The 18,241-nt window shown below is 44.4% G+C and overlaps 1 protein-coding gene across 1 annotated transcript in view; it reads left to right on the plus strand.

The window, feature by feature from the left end:
* The window catches only part of RGPD4 (RANBP2 like and GRIP domain containing 4), a 795,990-nt gene that overhangs the window by 617,819 nt on the left and 159,930 nt on the right, over nucleotides 1-18,241 (plus strand). The window contains exon 21 of the mRNA XM_085622637.1: nucleotides 11,311-11,472. Coding sequence (XP_085478763.1) covers nucleotides 11,311-11,472 — 162 coding nt within the window. The remainder of the gene's footprint in view (nucleotides 1-11,310; nucleotides 11,473-18,241) is intronic.

An 18,241-nucleotide genomic window follows, 5' to 3' on the forward strand; every position in this document is an offset into this window, starting at 1 on the left:
ACTGCACAGTCAACAAGTAGGAGGAGTAATAAGTTGCTGACATCAGTTAGAACAGCCTGACAGTTCTATACTAGGAACAGGTGCACTCTACTAGCTAAGCATATCTGCGCATGTGCAAGACTCTGGGAGAGGGAAACAGCAAATGTCCAGCACATAGCTAACTAAAATGGCTGCCAAGTACAAAATGGCTTTCAGCTCATGCTAAGAGATTAATGCAATCTTCAACAGCACGGTAGTCTAGAAAGCCGATCACCGCACTTTTATGACTGAAATCCAGAAAACGTATCAGGTTGCCGGTTTTGTTCTACTTTTGCTTTCCTATATTTCTTAATTCTTGTATGTATCCGTTTTAACTGTTATGCCACCCCAATATACCACAGTGATCTCACGTGAGATCACAGATAACTTAATCAATGTTTTACAGATACATTAGATTGAAATGAATGACAGCTGTAGTTGTATTCAAAATTAACAAATATTGTTTTGGACACTAAATGCTGTTTTTCTTCTGCAATACCACTACACCTCTAGATCTCTTATCCCAGGCAGCATGTATTTGTATATATAATCTCAGGTTTCTTGGCAGATTATGGGAAAGGCTAACATTAAAATGGATACTTCAGCAGTTTAGCACATTATAAAAACCCATGTTGTGATTAAAATGCCCTCTGCTGATGTATGCAGCCATAATAAAACAAAAACGTCTAGATCACAAATAACAAAAAAGTAAACTTGTTGTCAGGCGCAGGGTTCAGGACTTCGAATCATGATTATGGCTAAAGCTATGTTTAGAATTAGGCTTAATCCCAGGGCTAAGATCGGTTTTATCTTCAATATTTGGTTTAGTGTTAACTAAATGCATCTTTTGGTGATCTAACTATGTAATTGCGGCATTTATCTTTCAGTATCTTGCTTTTAGTTGAATTTAATTGATGTAAACATGACAGCTGGGGTGTAATGTCCTCCAGCCAAAAAATGTCTAGTCCCAAATCAGAAATTGAAGCATAATCTCTAGGCCTGCCTTCTAGGATCAGAGCTGTATGTGTAAACAGCCAAATGGCTTCTTGCAAAATAAAGAAACAAAGACAACCAGAGATCTTTTGTCCTTACATTAATCTACAAAATTCTCCTTTTAAAAATAGCATTTTAATCACAGCAAAGTAATACTAGGACATTTTACCAAGGAGCCTCTTAAACACTACATAATTTATGGGGATGGTTACAGGTGGTGGGCATCAGGGTTATTTATTGGGGACCAGGACTACTTTTTCATCATCAGATATGAACTAAGTCAGAAAATAGATGGTAGAAAAATATACACTAGCTTTAACAAAGGGAGGAAAGCATCAATAAAAAAAAAGAACATGCAAGAGTGAGATAAAGACAGGTAATGTTGGGTGGCGGAAGAAAAAGGTTTATGGATCAAGACTAGGCAGTGTTGGTATTTGCAACCACCTGCAATTGCAGTTCCCGCAGTGGGCCCCTACAGAGTAAATCAGTCAATCTAAAGAGAATTTCAGTGAAACTAGAGTTTGGGACCATACAAAAATCAGGATAATTCTTACTTGTTGGCATAGGTCAATGACACACGTAAATGGCTGCAAGTGTGATCTAGGCTAGTCTGTTAATGGAAAGTTAAATCAGACATACGGTAGGATGATGTTTTATATTGTTTAAAAACTCAGCTGAAATCGAAAATTTTAAACCATTAATGGTCAAACAGAGTGTGCAGACTGATAAAAGTTTTGGAAATAGTGGCTAGCAGCTTTGTGGCATAAAACACTTCTTAAAGATACTGAAGTGGCATGGAAGGTAACAGACATGGCAACTAAAGTAGCTAACTGTAGTGCATTTTTTTAGATGATTATGCCACACCATGTAAAAGGGACACACCATGTGCTCTGTGTACATATTATATTATTTCTTTAGTGCACTCCTACTTCTTGCAGAGAACACAAATAACTGACAAAAAGAGGCAGTAGGCAGTGATTGTGACTTTTTCCAGTCAATTTGAGATATCTGAACTCAGGTTACTGTGTTGCTTTATCAGGCGGGCAAGGCAAGTCTGATGGAATGATTGTGTCCTCTTGTCTGATATTTTGTGGCACCTTCTGCCAATGTCGGTAAATGTCTTTTGTTGAGCCCTCTTCAATATAGTTGCAGCAGCAGAATATTTTGTTTTTTTGCTTTCCTAGTTGAAAGATTGTGGCAAGATTTGTGTTTACTAATTTTCCACGATCTGATTGTGGTTTTGGTGTCCCCAATTCAGATTCAGTTAGCCAGAAGTCACTTGGCCGTTCTTTTGGTTGCTCATTTGATCTTATTAATTTGCAGACATGTTGATGTTGAAAGCGGCTCTAGCCCAGGACAATGTGTTTAATAAGGTAGTAATGTAGAAGGAAGTACAGTTTAAATTGTGACTTAGTTGTAGAGTATGATTGACTGTGATGATCAATGTTATGGAGATTGCTGTGATTGTTTCTCTTGGCAGTGTTGAAGTAATGAGGGTAAACAAAATCTGTAGATAGATTAGTTGACTTGGCACAGATGGCTGAGTATTGACTTCATTGAGTTTGATTGGATGGTGGCTGCATGAGCAGAAGGTGTAATTAGAGGCAGAGGGAAGGTGTGATTCAGGTGCATCATTGATAGCTAGATATCAGAGGAATATGTGGGGTAGACAGGAGAAAATATGCGAAGGAAAGACTAGAATAAGGATCATTGATAGTGTAGATGGTTCGAAAGGTTTTAGGTTCTGTAGATGGGCCAGTCTGCGTCTTTTAGGGCAGATTATGTGACAGAGGAATAAGTAAGTGGTGGGGGCCAGAAATCATTAATGAGGTACATCCTGCTTCTTTAATCCCAATGAGTATGAACAAAATATATTGCACCAGTTAAGCTCTCTTTGAGCAAGCAGCCGGTACGTTCCCTCCCTTTGGGCCCATAGTTAACACCTTCGATCATCTAGTGAATGTTTTTTTCAGCATGCCCATGTTTTAAGAAAAGTTCAACCAAATATGTAGTATCAACAGAGCATCTAATTCTAGGTTTATGTTGACAGATTTACGTATGGATCTTTTAGACTGCATCAAATATATGCTTGATTACATGCGCATCTTAATGCATAAATTACCTTTAATGAATTACATTTAGTAGAAGGTTTATGTAATTGTGTCTGAATTCCTTACAGTTTGCAGTAATAAAATAAATTGAATTATTTCCGAACCTATCGTCACTTTTATTCTTGCTCAAGGCTCATTGGTATTCATTCTGACAATGAGCTTCATTAGATGAAAAGTTAAGGTACCACCATTAATAGGTAACGTGAGCAGCTGATTTACCCGAAGCAGCTATTTCAGCAGAGAAGGCAGAAGAGAGGCTAGGTCAACAGCCCTCAGCTGCTGTAAGGAAGCACATGCTAACACAAAGCAATGACTTTCTCACTCTTGCTCTATCCAGATGGCATGTAATATTTCATACCATATTGCAGAATTAATGTAAAATAAGAGATTGAAGGGTGCTGGAAATCAGGCAAAACCGTTACTTATACCGCCAAAGTCTTGTCTATCGATTACATCAGCTGCAGCAGGACATCAGTCAGCCTCTGGAAAAGCAATCCGCGGGGCCTGGACCTTTGTCTCTTTTTGGGAAATTGATCTAATGTTGATAGTATTTGATATGACGGAAAATGTAAGTACAGGAATTTAGATTCCTCCTTGATATTTGCACAGTGAACCAATGGGTATTGAGGAGATAAATATACAGTTATTGACTACTTATTAAATATTTCAGCAACTCCAATGTAAGAACTTGATGTGCACCATTAATTTAAAAGCCATCTATTTCCACATGCAAATTGTAGAAAGCATTGAAAGTTTCTTCACTTATGTGAGAGGAGGATATGAAGTATCCAAGATCAACTTCGTATAGTCATTACTACAATATGAAAGACTAGAACTACAGCTGGGACATAATGTTCTATAAGTTTCAATAATGTCTATAGACGGAGAGGAAAATCAAAATAAGGTATGTTGTCCAGGGCTCAGCGAAGCAGACAAAATGATTTGGCATTGTCACTGCTAGTGCCAGTTGTTGATCCCCCATTTTGGTTTTCTATTTGAACAGACAGTGTGGAAAAAAACAAATTTTCGACTATATTAAATGTACCATCAAGGGTAACACATTGTCCTTTAGTTTCCAACTTGCTCTTCTTTTGCCTGGAACTAGCAATATCCATTAGTGTTTTTCTTTCTCTCATTGGCCTTGGTACTTTTCATCATCGTGGACCTCTTTTTTGGCCTTCTCTGCAGACATGTGAAAATGCACATCTTACTTTGAGCATCAAGCAAAACAAAAAGGGGGATGTAATCACATGCTCCAATCAAATATCACATCGGTACACAATGTGTCCATTTTTTAACCAAGTTGCAGGTGGATTTGCAGCCTCTTGAAGGGCTTGTTTGCTCCAGGGCTTGTGACCATTGCCCAGAAGCATTATGGCACCCGTAGTAGTGCTCCAAATACACACTCACTCCTTCAGTCAAATGCTGGAACCTTTGAGAGGAAGGTGTAGGGAGCTGTTGTCGCCAGAAACAGATAGCCAACTCCAGGTATTGAGCACGCGCAGGAACAGAAGCAGAGAACACGAGTAGGAGTGCTGCTCCTTGAATGGCTGAGTTCACGGCATGGAGTGTGGCCTTTGCCTCAGTGGATTATGGTGCATGTTGTCAGGCAAGTGTGGTGCAATATATTTTGTTCTTGTGTTCTATCCCTCTCTCTGCTACTTACTGATGGAGGGAGGATCGAAAACCAGTTGTATGTTACTTCAGGGTCCGATACCTTGACTTACCACTATGTCATCTACAACTGCTTTAGCAAGGTAAGTGTTCACTATAATATAACTCTACTTCAACCCTGCATTTACACTACATCGACCCTACACTAAACTAACAATAATTGTTACACTACATTTAACTGAATGTACTTAATTTACAGGAGTATTCTAACCCTTAAATTAAATCAGATAATAGTGTATTAAATGTAATTAAATAAGTAACCTTAACCGTAGCCCTTTTTCTAAATTAAATTGTTTTAATATAAATACTTATTATTAATAAACATGTTCACATATGCTGATCTTAACTAAACCCTTAAATACATTTAAATGGAACTACATTGAATTCAATTAATTGCCTAAAGTTCTGCCTGACTGTAAATTCATTTACTAAATTAGCTTATCCTTCCTTAATCCTCACTCTAATTTAAAATAGGTTGAAATAAATTAATGAAGTCTGTGGCTGCCACCTGGATAAGCAGAACCCCTTTAAAACTAAATGGCAACAAGACCGAGGTTTTGCTTTTTGGGTACACTATGTGGAACTCGGCCTTAAGAGCTTGACAACTTGCCTACACCATCCTCTTCTACCAAAAACCTGGGTGTTCATCTTTGACTTCACCTTATCTTTCAAGGAACAGGTGAGCAAGGTATATTTAACCTGCTTCTTCATTCTGTGAGTTTTATGGCAAATAATTCCTTCTCTACCCCACAGTTTCAAATAACTGGTAGTGCAAGTGCCCACACTTTCGTGCCTTGATGACTGGAACTTCTACCTAGGCCTTTACATTTTTCTTCTCGAGTTCTTGCAACTGATACAGAACTTAACTGTTCGCCATATTTTGGGCCTTCCTATCAGCTTTTCCATCTCCAACCATCTGATCTGGCGTTTCTTGCCAGACTTTTAGCATTGTCAGGGCTTGTTTTGCCATGATTTGTGCAAAACCATTTTTGGGCAAGCTACCTGGGCCTTATCAATCCGAAAAGATAAATATGGCTAAAGCCCCCCAAACAATTTTGGTTCAGAAAACACATATTGCAATTGTAGTAGTCCTTAGCATTGAACGGAAGTGTGTCTGTGTGTGTGTTCGTGTGTGTGTGTGTGTGTGTGTGTGTTCGTGTTCCTTGTTAAAGGGCAGAATGGCCTCACTCACAGTGAGATAGGCAGTGGTCGGAGCGCTTCGAGCTATTTCCCTTTGCTGTGTGGGCGAAAGAAGAATGTGAACAAAACAATAACATAACAAGGGATGAAGCGTGCTGGCAGAAAGCCCCTATGAGAAAGTATACTATATTTATAATTTTAGTCAAATCAAAGCCTTGGCTAACACTAGGTCTAAAAATTGCTATTGTTTCTTTCTTGATGGTGTATGATAAATGGAATTCCCAGCGAATAAGTACAACTATGCAACTGTATACAGTTGTCTATGCCATACTGTTAGTTGCAAAATGTACTTATATCTGCACCTTTAACCACTTTGAACATAAGCCACTCAATAGAAGGAAACACATAAGCACAAAAGTCACTTGGCACACTGTTGGCATATGTACTAATTTTTTATCTCAATGATTTGTACCAAGGAATAGAACACTAAAGTGATAAAGCCTATTTAACTGTACAAAGAATGGGATATGGTCAGCTCATAGTAGTGGGCATTGCAGTATGCAAACCCCATCCAGGCGGCGAATCCCGCTTCCCCCCCTCGTAACCTCCAGCAATGCTCTGCTACCTTAAATCACCACTGACAACTTTTGTTGGGTGCCTGAAAAGGTCGCAGTTTATTCGCATACTAACACTTTATACATTTGTATCACATTGCTCCTGGTCATGCACATGTTGCATTATTATTCTTGACCCAGCTTTATCAATCACCTGGGAGGGGAGGGAACCCTTTTTGTGTTTCCTGCTTCCGGGTCTAGGCTTCAGCTTGCTACCGATTAGGCGGGTCTCCGTTTGGACCTGTCTGGGCCGCAAGTGCCGTCCCGCTCGCCCTGTGCCCTTTCGTGGGCCCTCCCTTCTCCCAGAGGCCCCTGCCGGCTGGCATCCCAAGGGCCTTTCTTGCGTATCTACTCTATTTTCTTGTGACTGGGTCCTTTGCTTTTGTCTCCTTCTGAGCCCCTGCCGTGAGGCATCCCAAGGGTCATGGGGAGAGCATTGTCTCTAGTCTTTGCTGGCGGCGTGCCGCCCTTTTGGCTCCCTCAGTGCCCCTGCCGTGCGGCATCCCCAAGGCACTGCAAGAGCCTCTCATTTATCTTCTAATGGGTTCTCCCCTTTCGTTTGTTAATTTAGTCCGTCTAGCTCCGCTACCCTCCACCTTGCAGCTGCGACGCCTGATTCTTAGGTGTGGGTGGGTGGGATTCTTCTTTCTTTGTCCTGGGCCCGGGGGGGGGGATTTGTGATTCCACTGGACCCTGTGTCCCCTTTTATTCCCCCCCCTGGCCCCTGTGCTCGCCCCCTGATTGGGGGGGGTTGCCCGCGCCCTCGGGGGCCAATCCTGGCCCCCTACGGCCTAGCCCTTATGCAAATGCAGGAGGGGGGTGGACGGGGGAGGGGCGCCGCCCCCGGACGGCGTTTTGCCCGGGCCTCTAATGGGTCCGGCTTTGCCTACCCGGCCCGGGTTCTAATTTGATTCCAATGCTATACCCAGGAATTGCAAGGATCTTTGTATCCTTTTAAAAATGGATTTGTCTCTTCCTGGAAAGCTACTAATGATAGAGGGGGGAGGGTCATTATACATAGTCTTACCAGTCTCGGTGAAAGGAGTCACTATTATGAGTTCAAAGTTACTACTTATGAGCATGTCACCTTCAGGTCTCAAATGATCTGCCGATTATACAGAATAAGGAATCGGAATTCTACAAAGCAGATTGGAGGAATAACTTCCTATAAAGCAGAGGGTCAGACAAGGCCAGGCACAAGCAGAATCCCAGTAGGAAAGACGGTTGCAAATACAATGGTAGTAAATTCACAGGGATATATCAGACACGTCGATAGAAGACAAGAACCATACACACAAATAAATGTACTTCCTTGAGAAAGCGGCATGGAAGCAGCAAAACGAGTTGGCTGTGATTAAGATTATTGTGTACAATAACATTATTTGTAATAAACATTGATAAAGAATATTAGTTGATAGAACCTAATTAAACAAACTACATTTTGAAAATTGCTTATCAAAAGTTTACTTAAGAATATGTGTTCTTGGTGCCAACGACCCTCTTTTTTTAGCGCTCGATCCTTTGTCGCAGTGCCGCTTTTGATTGTATGTAAGCACACAGCACGTCCACCAGAGCTCTAATAAGATTGTGTTAACCCGTTAAGTTGAAGGAAGGCTCAGCAGCTGTATATAATTTACCATCTGCAAAGACTGTACTGTGCATGGAGGCCAACAAAGTGAGCAAATATTCTTAGCATTCTTGTCAGTGCTTAATTTCTAAAATCAATAAAAATAACAAGACCCCGTTTATTCCTTGGGAGCCCATGGCTGCCTAATACCAAAGCTGATTCGACTGGATTCCACCTCAAGCCTCTTTCTTCCACGACTTTTATTTGCCAGCATCATTATTTTGCTTACACTTGTTTTTTTCAGCCCACTCATCCTCCTCTGTCACTTTTTTCTCCTCTTTCTCTTCTCATTTCCAGGCTTACTTTCCTGCTTTTCCTTCTCTGATTGTGTGCCAGTAGTTGGTGCTGGTGGACACAGGTGCTTCTTTTTGGGGACCAGGAGAAACTTATTTTTCAACATCAGACATTGATCCAAATTAAGCACTGATCTTAATGGTTTATGAAAACAAGACAAATGCAGAAAAAAACAGATGACCGATATTTTTGTATTGGCGCCTACATTCTAAAAATCTCAGTATACAGGGATGGACACCATTGCATAAGCCTCTTGTATGGAACTTCCACCTCTTAACGGTAGGGTACAGTGTGTAGTAGCATATTGGCAAAGTGGACCCTGAACAATGAGTTGTATTTGTGCAGACTTTGGGGCCGTCTATCACACAGTAGAGGTTTCAGTGGACGATGCTGATCCTATGTGCCAGATGTGTCTCTTGGTAGGTGCATTTGATAACTTTCTGAACAATTGGTGCTGAAAGGCAGAATCAGATGGCTTTTTGTAAGTCAGAACACTTGACATTCGAAAGTCACTGTACTGATGCATATTTTCACAAATATTTTGTACAGGTTGCAAGGAAATTGAGGTTTGCTTTGGCATGCTATGATTTTTATCATCAAGTGTATTTTACTTAAAAGTTGTACTGGAATTGTGAATCGCTTTTTCTAGTCTTTACATGCATATTATTCTTCCAGCTTTCTTACGTTCTTAAACCCTCTGTCACTGTTGTGAAACAATACCCACCTGAGCAGTGAAATAATTCACAATTACCGTGCTTGTAAATAAAATATGCAGTAAGAGAACACCTTCTAGTTTCAAATCAACCCTTTCCTTCCAATTTCTTTTCAAAATAAGTGTAACTTTCTAGAGTAGGGTTCTGCTTTGGGTAAGGTGGGCGCTGCACACATACAAGGATTTAGTAGTAATCTTAATTAAGAAGCTGTGAGAAATTGGTCACAGTCCCGGTTGGTCACACAGTCAGAGATTGGTTCGCTCGTAATAGACACTGTTTTACTGCTTTCCCGACAAGACTAAGAGATCCAATTGTCATCTGTTAGTGAAGCACATCTTTTCATCAATTAGAGACTACCTCTGCACCCACTGCTTAATTTATAAAGGGCCGAAGCCCAAAGTTTTGTTCAGAAGCCCACGGCCCAAGCTACCGAAGGTTGGAGTGTCGAATTCCAAGACTGTGTAGTCTTGATTGCACCTTATGCCTCTTTCTTCAGCTAGACTCCCTGCCCCTTTATCGGACTCTTGCAGGTTCCTGCTTTTCAGATTGTCATGTTTTTTCTGCCTTTCTCGTGCTCTTTTTTTTTCGCCCTTGTGTTTTTCCTCTCTTTTGTTTAGGGTCGGTGTCTGATAATGAAAAAACTTACCAGCCCCCAAAATAAGTCCCAATGAGTCCAACTAGAAAAAACCTGGTTCAAATTAGGCATTCTCTGCACCCATCTGTAATAGTGACAAATTTTCGCATTGAAAAATCCTTAGGCTAAACTGCCTCAGATTGAAATGCTTATTGGCTGAGAAATGGGGAGAGGAGTTGGCCTAACGACTAGGGTGCTCGACCTGGGGAACTGGGTTCGAGTCTCGGTAATGACGCTGAACATCCTGTGATTCTGGGCAAATCACTTAATCTCCCCGTGCCTAACAAAGAATGAATGTGTGTCCTAATGTAATGTAGCTGGTGCTATGTAAAACGCTCTGATACCTGATTGGATTCGGGTCAAGTTCGCGCTATATAAAACACTGCGATTTTTTTTTTATTTTTTTTTTTATATATTTAGCAACCTGTATTACCTGAAAAGTGCTGACAATATCACATCTGTGTAATCTGATAAAAGATAGCTGTCCACGCGCATGCAAAGATGAGAAGAATGCAAATCCGCCTTTATAATAAATGTTTGTAAATTGACCTGTCGTTCAAACACCTGGTACAGGGTATCCAATTGGGTACCCTGTACTCTCCTTGTTTTAATAGTCCCTGTTGTATTGTGTTGTCTAGAACTAAATGTAAGATGGCTGCATCAAAATGATGGGTCCTATTTCGGAAAGAACACTTCCGTCAAATGCTTAAAGTCGGAATGACCATGGCAGCTGAAATGAAGATCTAAACCAGCTTTTAATACTTCCAAGCATCCACATGTTATGCTCTTCATAAGCTTAACCCCTTCGGTGCTCATGACGGAACGGTTCCGTCATGAGCCACGGTTGAGCTGTGCTCATGACGGAACCGTTCCGTCATGACCACGCCCGCGCAAGATTCCGTCAGCACAGCGGCGGAATCTGCGCAGCATGGAAGGGGTTAACTCCCTACTATTGCTAAATGTTACCATTTCTAGATTTCAAGCCCTCTGTAAAATGCATTATTTTTATTATTTTTAAACCCATGACTCATATTTGTATGCAAGGGCCAACACAAGGCAAGAGAATTCACCATGCTTTGGGTGCCTGCACCTTGCAGTTCTCACTGTGTATCCCTGTATGCTTGTGCATAGTTATTAGAGTAAAGTATAGAGCCTTAGTTCCTGTTTAGGTGTACACTTTGGAGCATGAGTCATTCAGTTGGTCAAACGCACTTGAAAACTATGTTTTGTTTGGTAGACATGCAATTAGTCATCTTATAGCTCCTATGCTTGTCGCATCACATTCATAAGGGCAATGGAGTAGCTCTGCCAGAGTGTAACTGGCTTTAAATATGAACTCTAGAAAATCCCATTCAATATATTTATTATACAAGTTGAGGAACTGGCACCAATTGTACAGTTAATTACTTCCAACTTCCAATGCTAGTTGACGGTCATAAATGGCAACTATTAAAATCGGAGTTAATTTCATTGTTGAATTATTTCATTACAGCTGAAAACAAGAAAGTACCAGACTCATCGGATGATGTCATATTTGTATCTGAACTCATCCCTACACCTGAGCAAAAGGCCCTTGCAGAAAGTCTTCAATTGCCTGTCACTTTCTTCTGTTACAAGAATAGACCAGACTACACTAGTGATGATGAACCAGATGGTAAATATTTGCAACTTTTTTATTTAAATAAAATGTTTTTGTTTTTTGATAAAAGTCACACTATTATAGGGAAATGTTTGCGTGGAAAGAACGGTCGGATGATAGGAACTTAAAAGGGCCAACAAACACTAAGAGAAAGGTTATGGATATAAATTAGTTTGTAGTACTTAAATTACTTCCTGAAATGCCCTGGATGAAGACAGAAAGTGAGTATTTTGGTCCCTTGATCTTGTTCCAGTGATAACAGTTTAGATATAAGGATAGTAAGGAGAAGTTCTCGACTGTCTGCGATAGCCTGGATCATTCACCTTATTATCGCACACATCTCAACTGTTTTCTAACCAGTATTCTCTTAGCAGTTTACTTCGTCAATCCTCCTTTTTCTTCAGTGTGATTAAACTTCTTGTCCCCTATAGGATGTTTTGCTTGCTTCATTCTAACTCCTTTTACTTGCTACTATCATAAAAAAAAGTAATGCCGCATTTATTCAATTCTGCATTGTCATTTGTTCATTTTTCTCGGTCTACCCATTTTATTCCCAAAAGGCTGCCTTAGAAAAAGGAAAAAAACTAGATATTTAGATTTCTTTAATTGTGGAAGTATACAGAGAATATTTTTCAATTGATTGCGGTCAAAATTCTTGAAGAATTTCTATAAAAATGTTTATTACGATAAATATGCAATGCGTCTGTTAATAATTCAGGCATTTGCCTATGTTTTTAATATTACCGTAAACAATATTCATAAAATCTGTATCAAAGCCTCCCATCGCACTATTGGTTTGGAATGTGCTGTAGTACATGCTGGTTTCATACATTCAGTCAATTAGTGAGCTGTAGTTGCTAAAGGGAACTTGTATCTGTAATAGTGGATCTATAGTATAGAACAGTGTATGGAACCAAAAAGTCAGATTGTTTCCAAGAAAAACCAACCAACAATAGCATAAGCAAAATAGTTTTTTTTTTTTTTTTTTTTTTTTTTGAAACCGTTTATTACAGGTTGCAAAAGTTACAGGTATGGGCCTACAACCACCCGGCCGGCCGCTAGAATGACAAAAGCGTATTACATACATACAGTAAAAGTCTCTCGGTAGTGCAGAGCAGTGAAACAGGAGTAATCAATGGTGCAGGCCACACAGCTCCAAGCCCACAATACGGTTCCCTTTTCTTGAAACAAAACAACACCAAAAAACCACACCCGCAAGGCAACCCGCGATCCAAAGTGACAGCACGTGCTCCATAAGTGGGGGATCCAAACCAGCAGCAGAACTCTGAGGAGGGGAATGGGAGTAGGCCAGGGACTGGGGGACCGCGCGCCCGCGGCCGGGGGAGGGGGGCCGTCTAAGGAGACGGAGCAGGCGAGGCAGCCGGTAGCAGAGGTGGCTCACAAATACCCCCGCGGTAGGCGTTCCAGGGGCCCCAGAGTTTCACCCACGCCCCAGGCTTACCCCTTGCCACATACACCACCTTTTCACGAAACATACACCAATCCATATGCTCTTTCCCAAAATAGTTTTTTTAGATGTTGATATTTAAGCCTATTTCTTTGAAAGAAAAAAACTCCTTGCCGAGTTAATATTAATTAAAAATGTGCTGTACAATCTTTTACAAATGGAATTATTTCCTGGCCCTTTAGTAACACAATAAAGGTAAATAGCTGCTTAATTTAATTCATGTGTACTTTGGCAGACAGGTTGTGGAGTTCCGGACCAGAGACGTCTATCGGTGGCAGTCTTGTGTGGCTTTAGTCGTTTGTGAGTTTGAAACCAACTAACCAAGCAAGTCTACTGTCATCCTGGGGCACCATCCTGAAATAACACTCATTGCATGTGCTCGGAGACATTTTCAACAACGATTATTTCAACATTGGCCTTTGTAAAAATGTCAATATTTTATCACACAATCTATTACTCCACCCTTTATCAAAAAATGATAGACGTTTCTTAGGTGCAGTTGTTTTTCAGTCCCCAAATTACAACATGCAGAGCCTAGTCTTTTCTCGTGATAATTGTTGATAGTGTTTTCTAAATTATGGTACTCTTTATCGGCTCAGGAACATCATATGATTGTGCTACTTTAATTGTGGAGCATATCCACTCTTTTGTAATCTGGTTCCAACGTATAAAAACTCAATATACATTTTAAATTTCTATGAAAAGGCTCATATCTGTATATGTGAGGTTTCTTTTTATTTTAAAGACAAGCTGTTTATGGATCGTTGGGGAGTTGAACTTGCTAACAGTTATTGTTCAGTTAAGAAGCTAGATGTGCTGTTGTCTTTAAAGAATTGATACTGGTGTCTTACTGTGAACATCCCTCATGCGACCTAAGCAGTTATCCAATAGGCAAGGTGCCTGCATGTATTTCTGCAATCAGTTAAAAGGCAACATCTGAAAGAGACACTTTAGTGATAGATTCCTTACCTTAGAATATCTCCAGACGTCAGTGGATCCGGAAAGTTTTCGTCAGCAGTACCCCTGCGCGTTGGAAGGTGGGCTCGTGCGGCTCGTCGTCCATCGTAGGCGTCGTGATCGCCTGGATGATGTTGCGGCAGCTACTTAGACACCGCCCTCACGTGCGGACGTCAGTTCTTTCTTTTTCCACGCCACCAAGCGTAGATCCGGGAATAGCAGTACCCCAGTCATTTTTTTACTGATTTTTAGGGGATTTTTGTCTCATTCTTTTTGAATCGATCGACTCCTGGTGCAGTTAGGGATGCCCGGGTTTAATTCTTGCAGGGACTGTCATCGCATGATGTTTGTGACGGACCCACACCGCGTGTCTCTCTTCTGCCTGGGGGCGCGACCATGACCCCAAGTCATGCTCCGACTGCCGGCCATGACGCCGAAGTCTTTGCGGGAATGGTTCCGAAAGCTGCTTGAAGCCCGGCAGTCGGCTCTGCACCGTTCGAAGTCCCGAGGGAGGTCGTGGAGCCACCGTCATGGAAAATCTTCGGAATTGAAGTCTTCGCACTCGGGGTCAGGTAAGACGAAGTGTCACAAGAAGTCGAAGAGATGTCATCGTTCTCTGGCTTCCCCTTGCCGGTTGCATGACGCGGCTGAGGGTGTGGAAGGTACCACTCTACGCAGTCGCCGGCAGCCTACCTCCCCTTTCCGGGTTTGTTGGCGACTCCGGCCCAGGTACAAGAATTCCTGTCTGCTATGGCTCGCATCTTTGGGCCGTCGGGCGCCTTCGGGCCCGACTAGGAGTCCTCGCCTTTTGACGCCGTCTGCTCCGGTCCGACTTCGCCGTCGGCTCCGGCCTCGTCGCCGCAGGACTCCCGTGGATCCTGGTCGACGCCGGTTGACCTCGTGACACCTCCACTGGCGTCTACCCCACTGGCACCACGTTTGACGTAATCCGACCCCAGTTTCAGCCCCGACGTGGATACGGTGCCGGAAGGGTGTCGACCAACGCCGATTCCGACGCCGTTTGGGAATTTCTTTCCCTTAATCCATCCTCCTCCTTTTAGGCCTGTGGAACAGCATGAGGAGGAAGGGGAGGACTGGGAGGGGTCTGAGGACCCTCTCGCAGCTCAGTGCGAGTATGACCCGGACTGGGCAGAGGAGTTGGGGAAGCCAGTGGTCTGGACACCTCTCCAGACCTTGGCATGCTTTCTCCTCCTACCGTGGCTACGGAGGAGGGTGCGAGTGTTTCTGTGGTGTTGCGTAGGGCGGCCGAGGCTCTCCACCTCGTGCTACCTACTGTGGCCATCAGCTCTAACCTCCTGACTGAAGTGCTTCAGCCAGCAGTCACCTCTGCGGAACCACTGTTGCCCTTTAATGACTCACTTTCTGACGTTCTTTTGGGCACCTGGTCCAGGCCCACCACGGGGGCTCCTGTGGGCAGGAACGTGGCCCAACGCCACCGCCCGGGCTACCTTATTTTCCTCTCCCAACACCCCACCCCTGAGAGCTTGGTTGTCCAAGCCTCTGCATCCCCGAGCGCATTCCCTTCGCACCCCCGGACAGGGAATCCAAGAGACTGGAGCAGTTCGGGAAGGTTTTTTCTTCCGCCAGTCATGGGCTGCGGTTTTTGAACACATGCACCTTGGGCCGTTATTCCCACTCTGTGGGGATACGGTGGTGCAGGTGCTGCCCCAATGTCCAGAGGAGGCCCGGACTGTACTCTCTCAGGCTATTGCTGAGGGGAGAGATGCAGCCAAGTTCACAATTCGTTGTGGCCTTGACACTGCCGACTCGCTGGGCAGGACGATTTCCATGACAGTGGCGCAGCGCATAGCCACCACGCCTGGCTGAGGACAACTGGCTTTTCGGGTGATGTCCAGAACACCCTGATGGACACGCCCTTTGATGGCATTCGCCTCTTTGGCAACAAGGCAGACAGTGCTTTGGAGCGATTTAGGAACTCTAGGGCTACGGCCAAGTCCTTGAGCCTTTTGGCCACGAGGCCTCCTCAGCCTTCTGCTTTTCGCTCCTTTCGTGCTCGCGGAAGGGGCAACCCACCACGGTCGCAGCAGAGCCACAGGTGGCCGCGGACATGGGAACCGCCTCTGCGGTTCAGGGGGCCAGCGGCAGGGTCAGTCCCCCTCCACCCCCGCCACCACTGCCTCCAAACCTTCCTAGTCCGAGCTTTCAAGCCCATCAAACGCCAGTGGGTGGCAGGATTTGCCATCACCTTCCCCACTGGCACACCATCACATCGGACAGGTGGGTTTTAGAGATAGTCCGAAAGGGCTACTCCCTCCCCTTCGAGACTACCGCTCTAGCCATGCCACCCCAATACCACCGCATGTCAGGTGATAACTTGGTGCTTCTTCAGCAGGAAGTTGTGGCCCTCTTGGCCAAGGTGGCCATCGAGCGTGTTCCGATGCCAGAAGTAGGTTGTGGTTGTTATTCCCACTACTTTCTGGTGCCAAAGAAGGGCAAGGACCTGCGTCCTATCTTAGACCTCCGCAGTGTCAATCGCTCCCTCCACAAAGAGAAGTTCAAGATGCTCACTTTGGCTCAGGTCTTGTCTGCTCTTGATCCACAAGACTGGATGGTAGCGCTAGACTTGCAGGATGCCTACTTCCACATCCCAGTTCTGCGGGCCCACCTACGCTACCTGCGGTTCACAGTAGGCCAAGAGCACTTTCAGTTCACCGTGCTTCCTTTTGGCCTTACCAGCGCCCCTCGGGTGTTCACGAAAGTGATGGCGGTGGTCGCAGCTCATCTGCGCAGATCAGGGCTTTCAGTCTTCTCCTATCTCGACGATGGGTTGTTAAAGGCGGGCTCGCCCCAGACAGTCGTCTTCCACCTCCAGACTACAGCTCACCTCCTGCATTTGCTGGGGTTCATCAATGTGCCGGAGTCGCACCTGATTCCCTCTCAGAAGCTCCTCTTCATCGGAGCGGTTCTGGACACGGCGCCGTTTCGGGTCTATCCTCCCGAACAGAGAGTCCGGGATATTCGGCCTTTGAGTCCGATCTTTCAGCCCTTGTCCCGGGTTTCGGTCAGGGTGACCCTTAGACTGCTGGGCCTCATGGCTACTGCATCCAGCTGATCGATCATGCCAGGTGGCATATGCAGGCTCTGCAGTGGGACCTGAAGTTCCAGTGGGCGCAGCATCAGGGGAACCTGTCCGATCATGCACAGATCTTGGAGGGCACTGCACGACAGTTGCAGTGGTGGCTCACGAACTGACATTGGGTCGACGGCAGATCCCTCTCCCTTCCCCAACCAGAGTTTACAGTGGTGACTGACGCGTCCCTCCTGGGTTGGGGTGGCCACATGGGAGAGGCAGAGATCAGAGACCTCTAGCCTCCGGCGGAGTCCAACCTCCATATCAACCTTCTGGAGCTTCGGGCGATGCAACTTGTACTGAAGGAGTTCCTTCCCTCTGTCAAGGGAAAGAGTAGTGCAGGTGTTCACCGACAACACCACATGTGGTACTGCAACAAGCAAGGTGGGGTCGTGGACTCTGTCAGGAGGCTCTGCACCTCTGAACATGGCTGGAACATCAGGGCGTTTTCCTGGTGGTTCAACACCTGGCAGGTTCTCTGAACGCCAGGGCGGACACACTCAGCCGCAGGTGGACGATGGATCACGAATGGCGTCTTAACTCAGAGGTGGCACAAGGTCTCTTTCAGCAGTGGGGAGAGCCTTGGTTAGATCTATTTGCCACCGAAGAGAACGCGCAATGTCATCAGTTCTGCGCGTTGGAATTTCTAAGGCGGCACTCGCCCGGCGACGCTTTTCGTCGCAAGTGGAGTTGCGGTCTGTTGTACGCCATTCCTCCTATACCACTTCTGCCCAGAGTGCTGAAGAAGATCTGGCGCGACCGGGCACAAGTCATTCTTGTGGCCCCGGACTGAGCTCAATGAGTATGGTATCCAGAGCTACTAGTATGAGCATCGATTCCCCCAATTCGACTGCCTCTTCGGGAGGATCTTCTGTCGCAGCAGCAGGGGACTGTCCTCCACCCGTACCTGTCCAGCCTCCACCTCTTTGCGTGGCGATTGAGTGGCGGCAGTTGATTCCTTTCGACTTGCCTCCTGAAGTTTGTGATGTAATTCTAGCAGCCAGGTGTACCTCCATTAAAGTGGTATACGTCTGCAGGTGGAACAAATTTGTGGCATGGTGCACAGCAAAGGCTGTGGATCCCCTTTCTGCCTCTTTCCCAGGTACTTTTGTTCCTTCTTTTTTTGGCCCGGCAGGGCTCTGCTCTGGGCACCATCAAAGGTTATCTTTCTGCCATTTCGGCCTTTCTCTTTTCAAGTCCCCTGTTGTAAATAGATTTCTCAAGGGCATTACACGCCTTTTCCCTCC

The sequence above is a fragment of the Triturus cristatus genome, chromosome 8, assembly GCF_964204655.1.
Source record: "Triturus cristatus chromosome 8, aTriCri1.1, whole genome shotgun sequence".
Taxonomy (NCBI): Eukaryota; Metazoa; Chordata; class Amphibia; order Caudata; family Salamandridae; genus Triturus; species Triturus cristatus.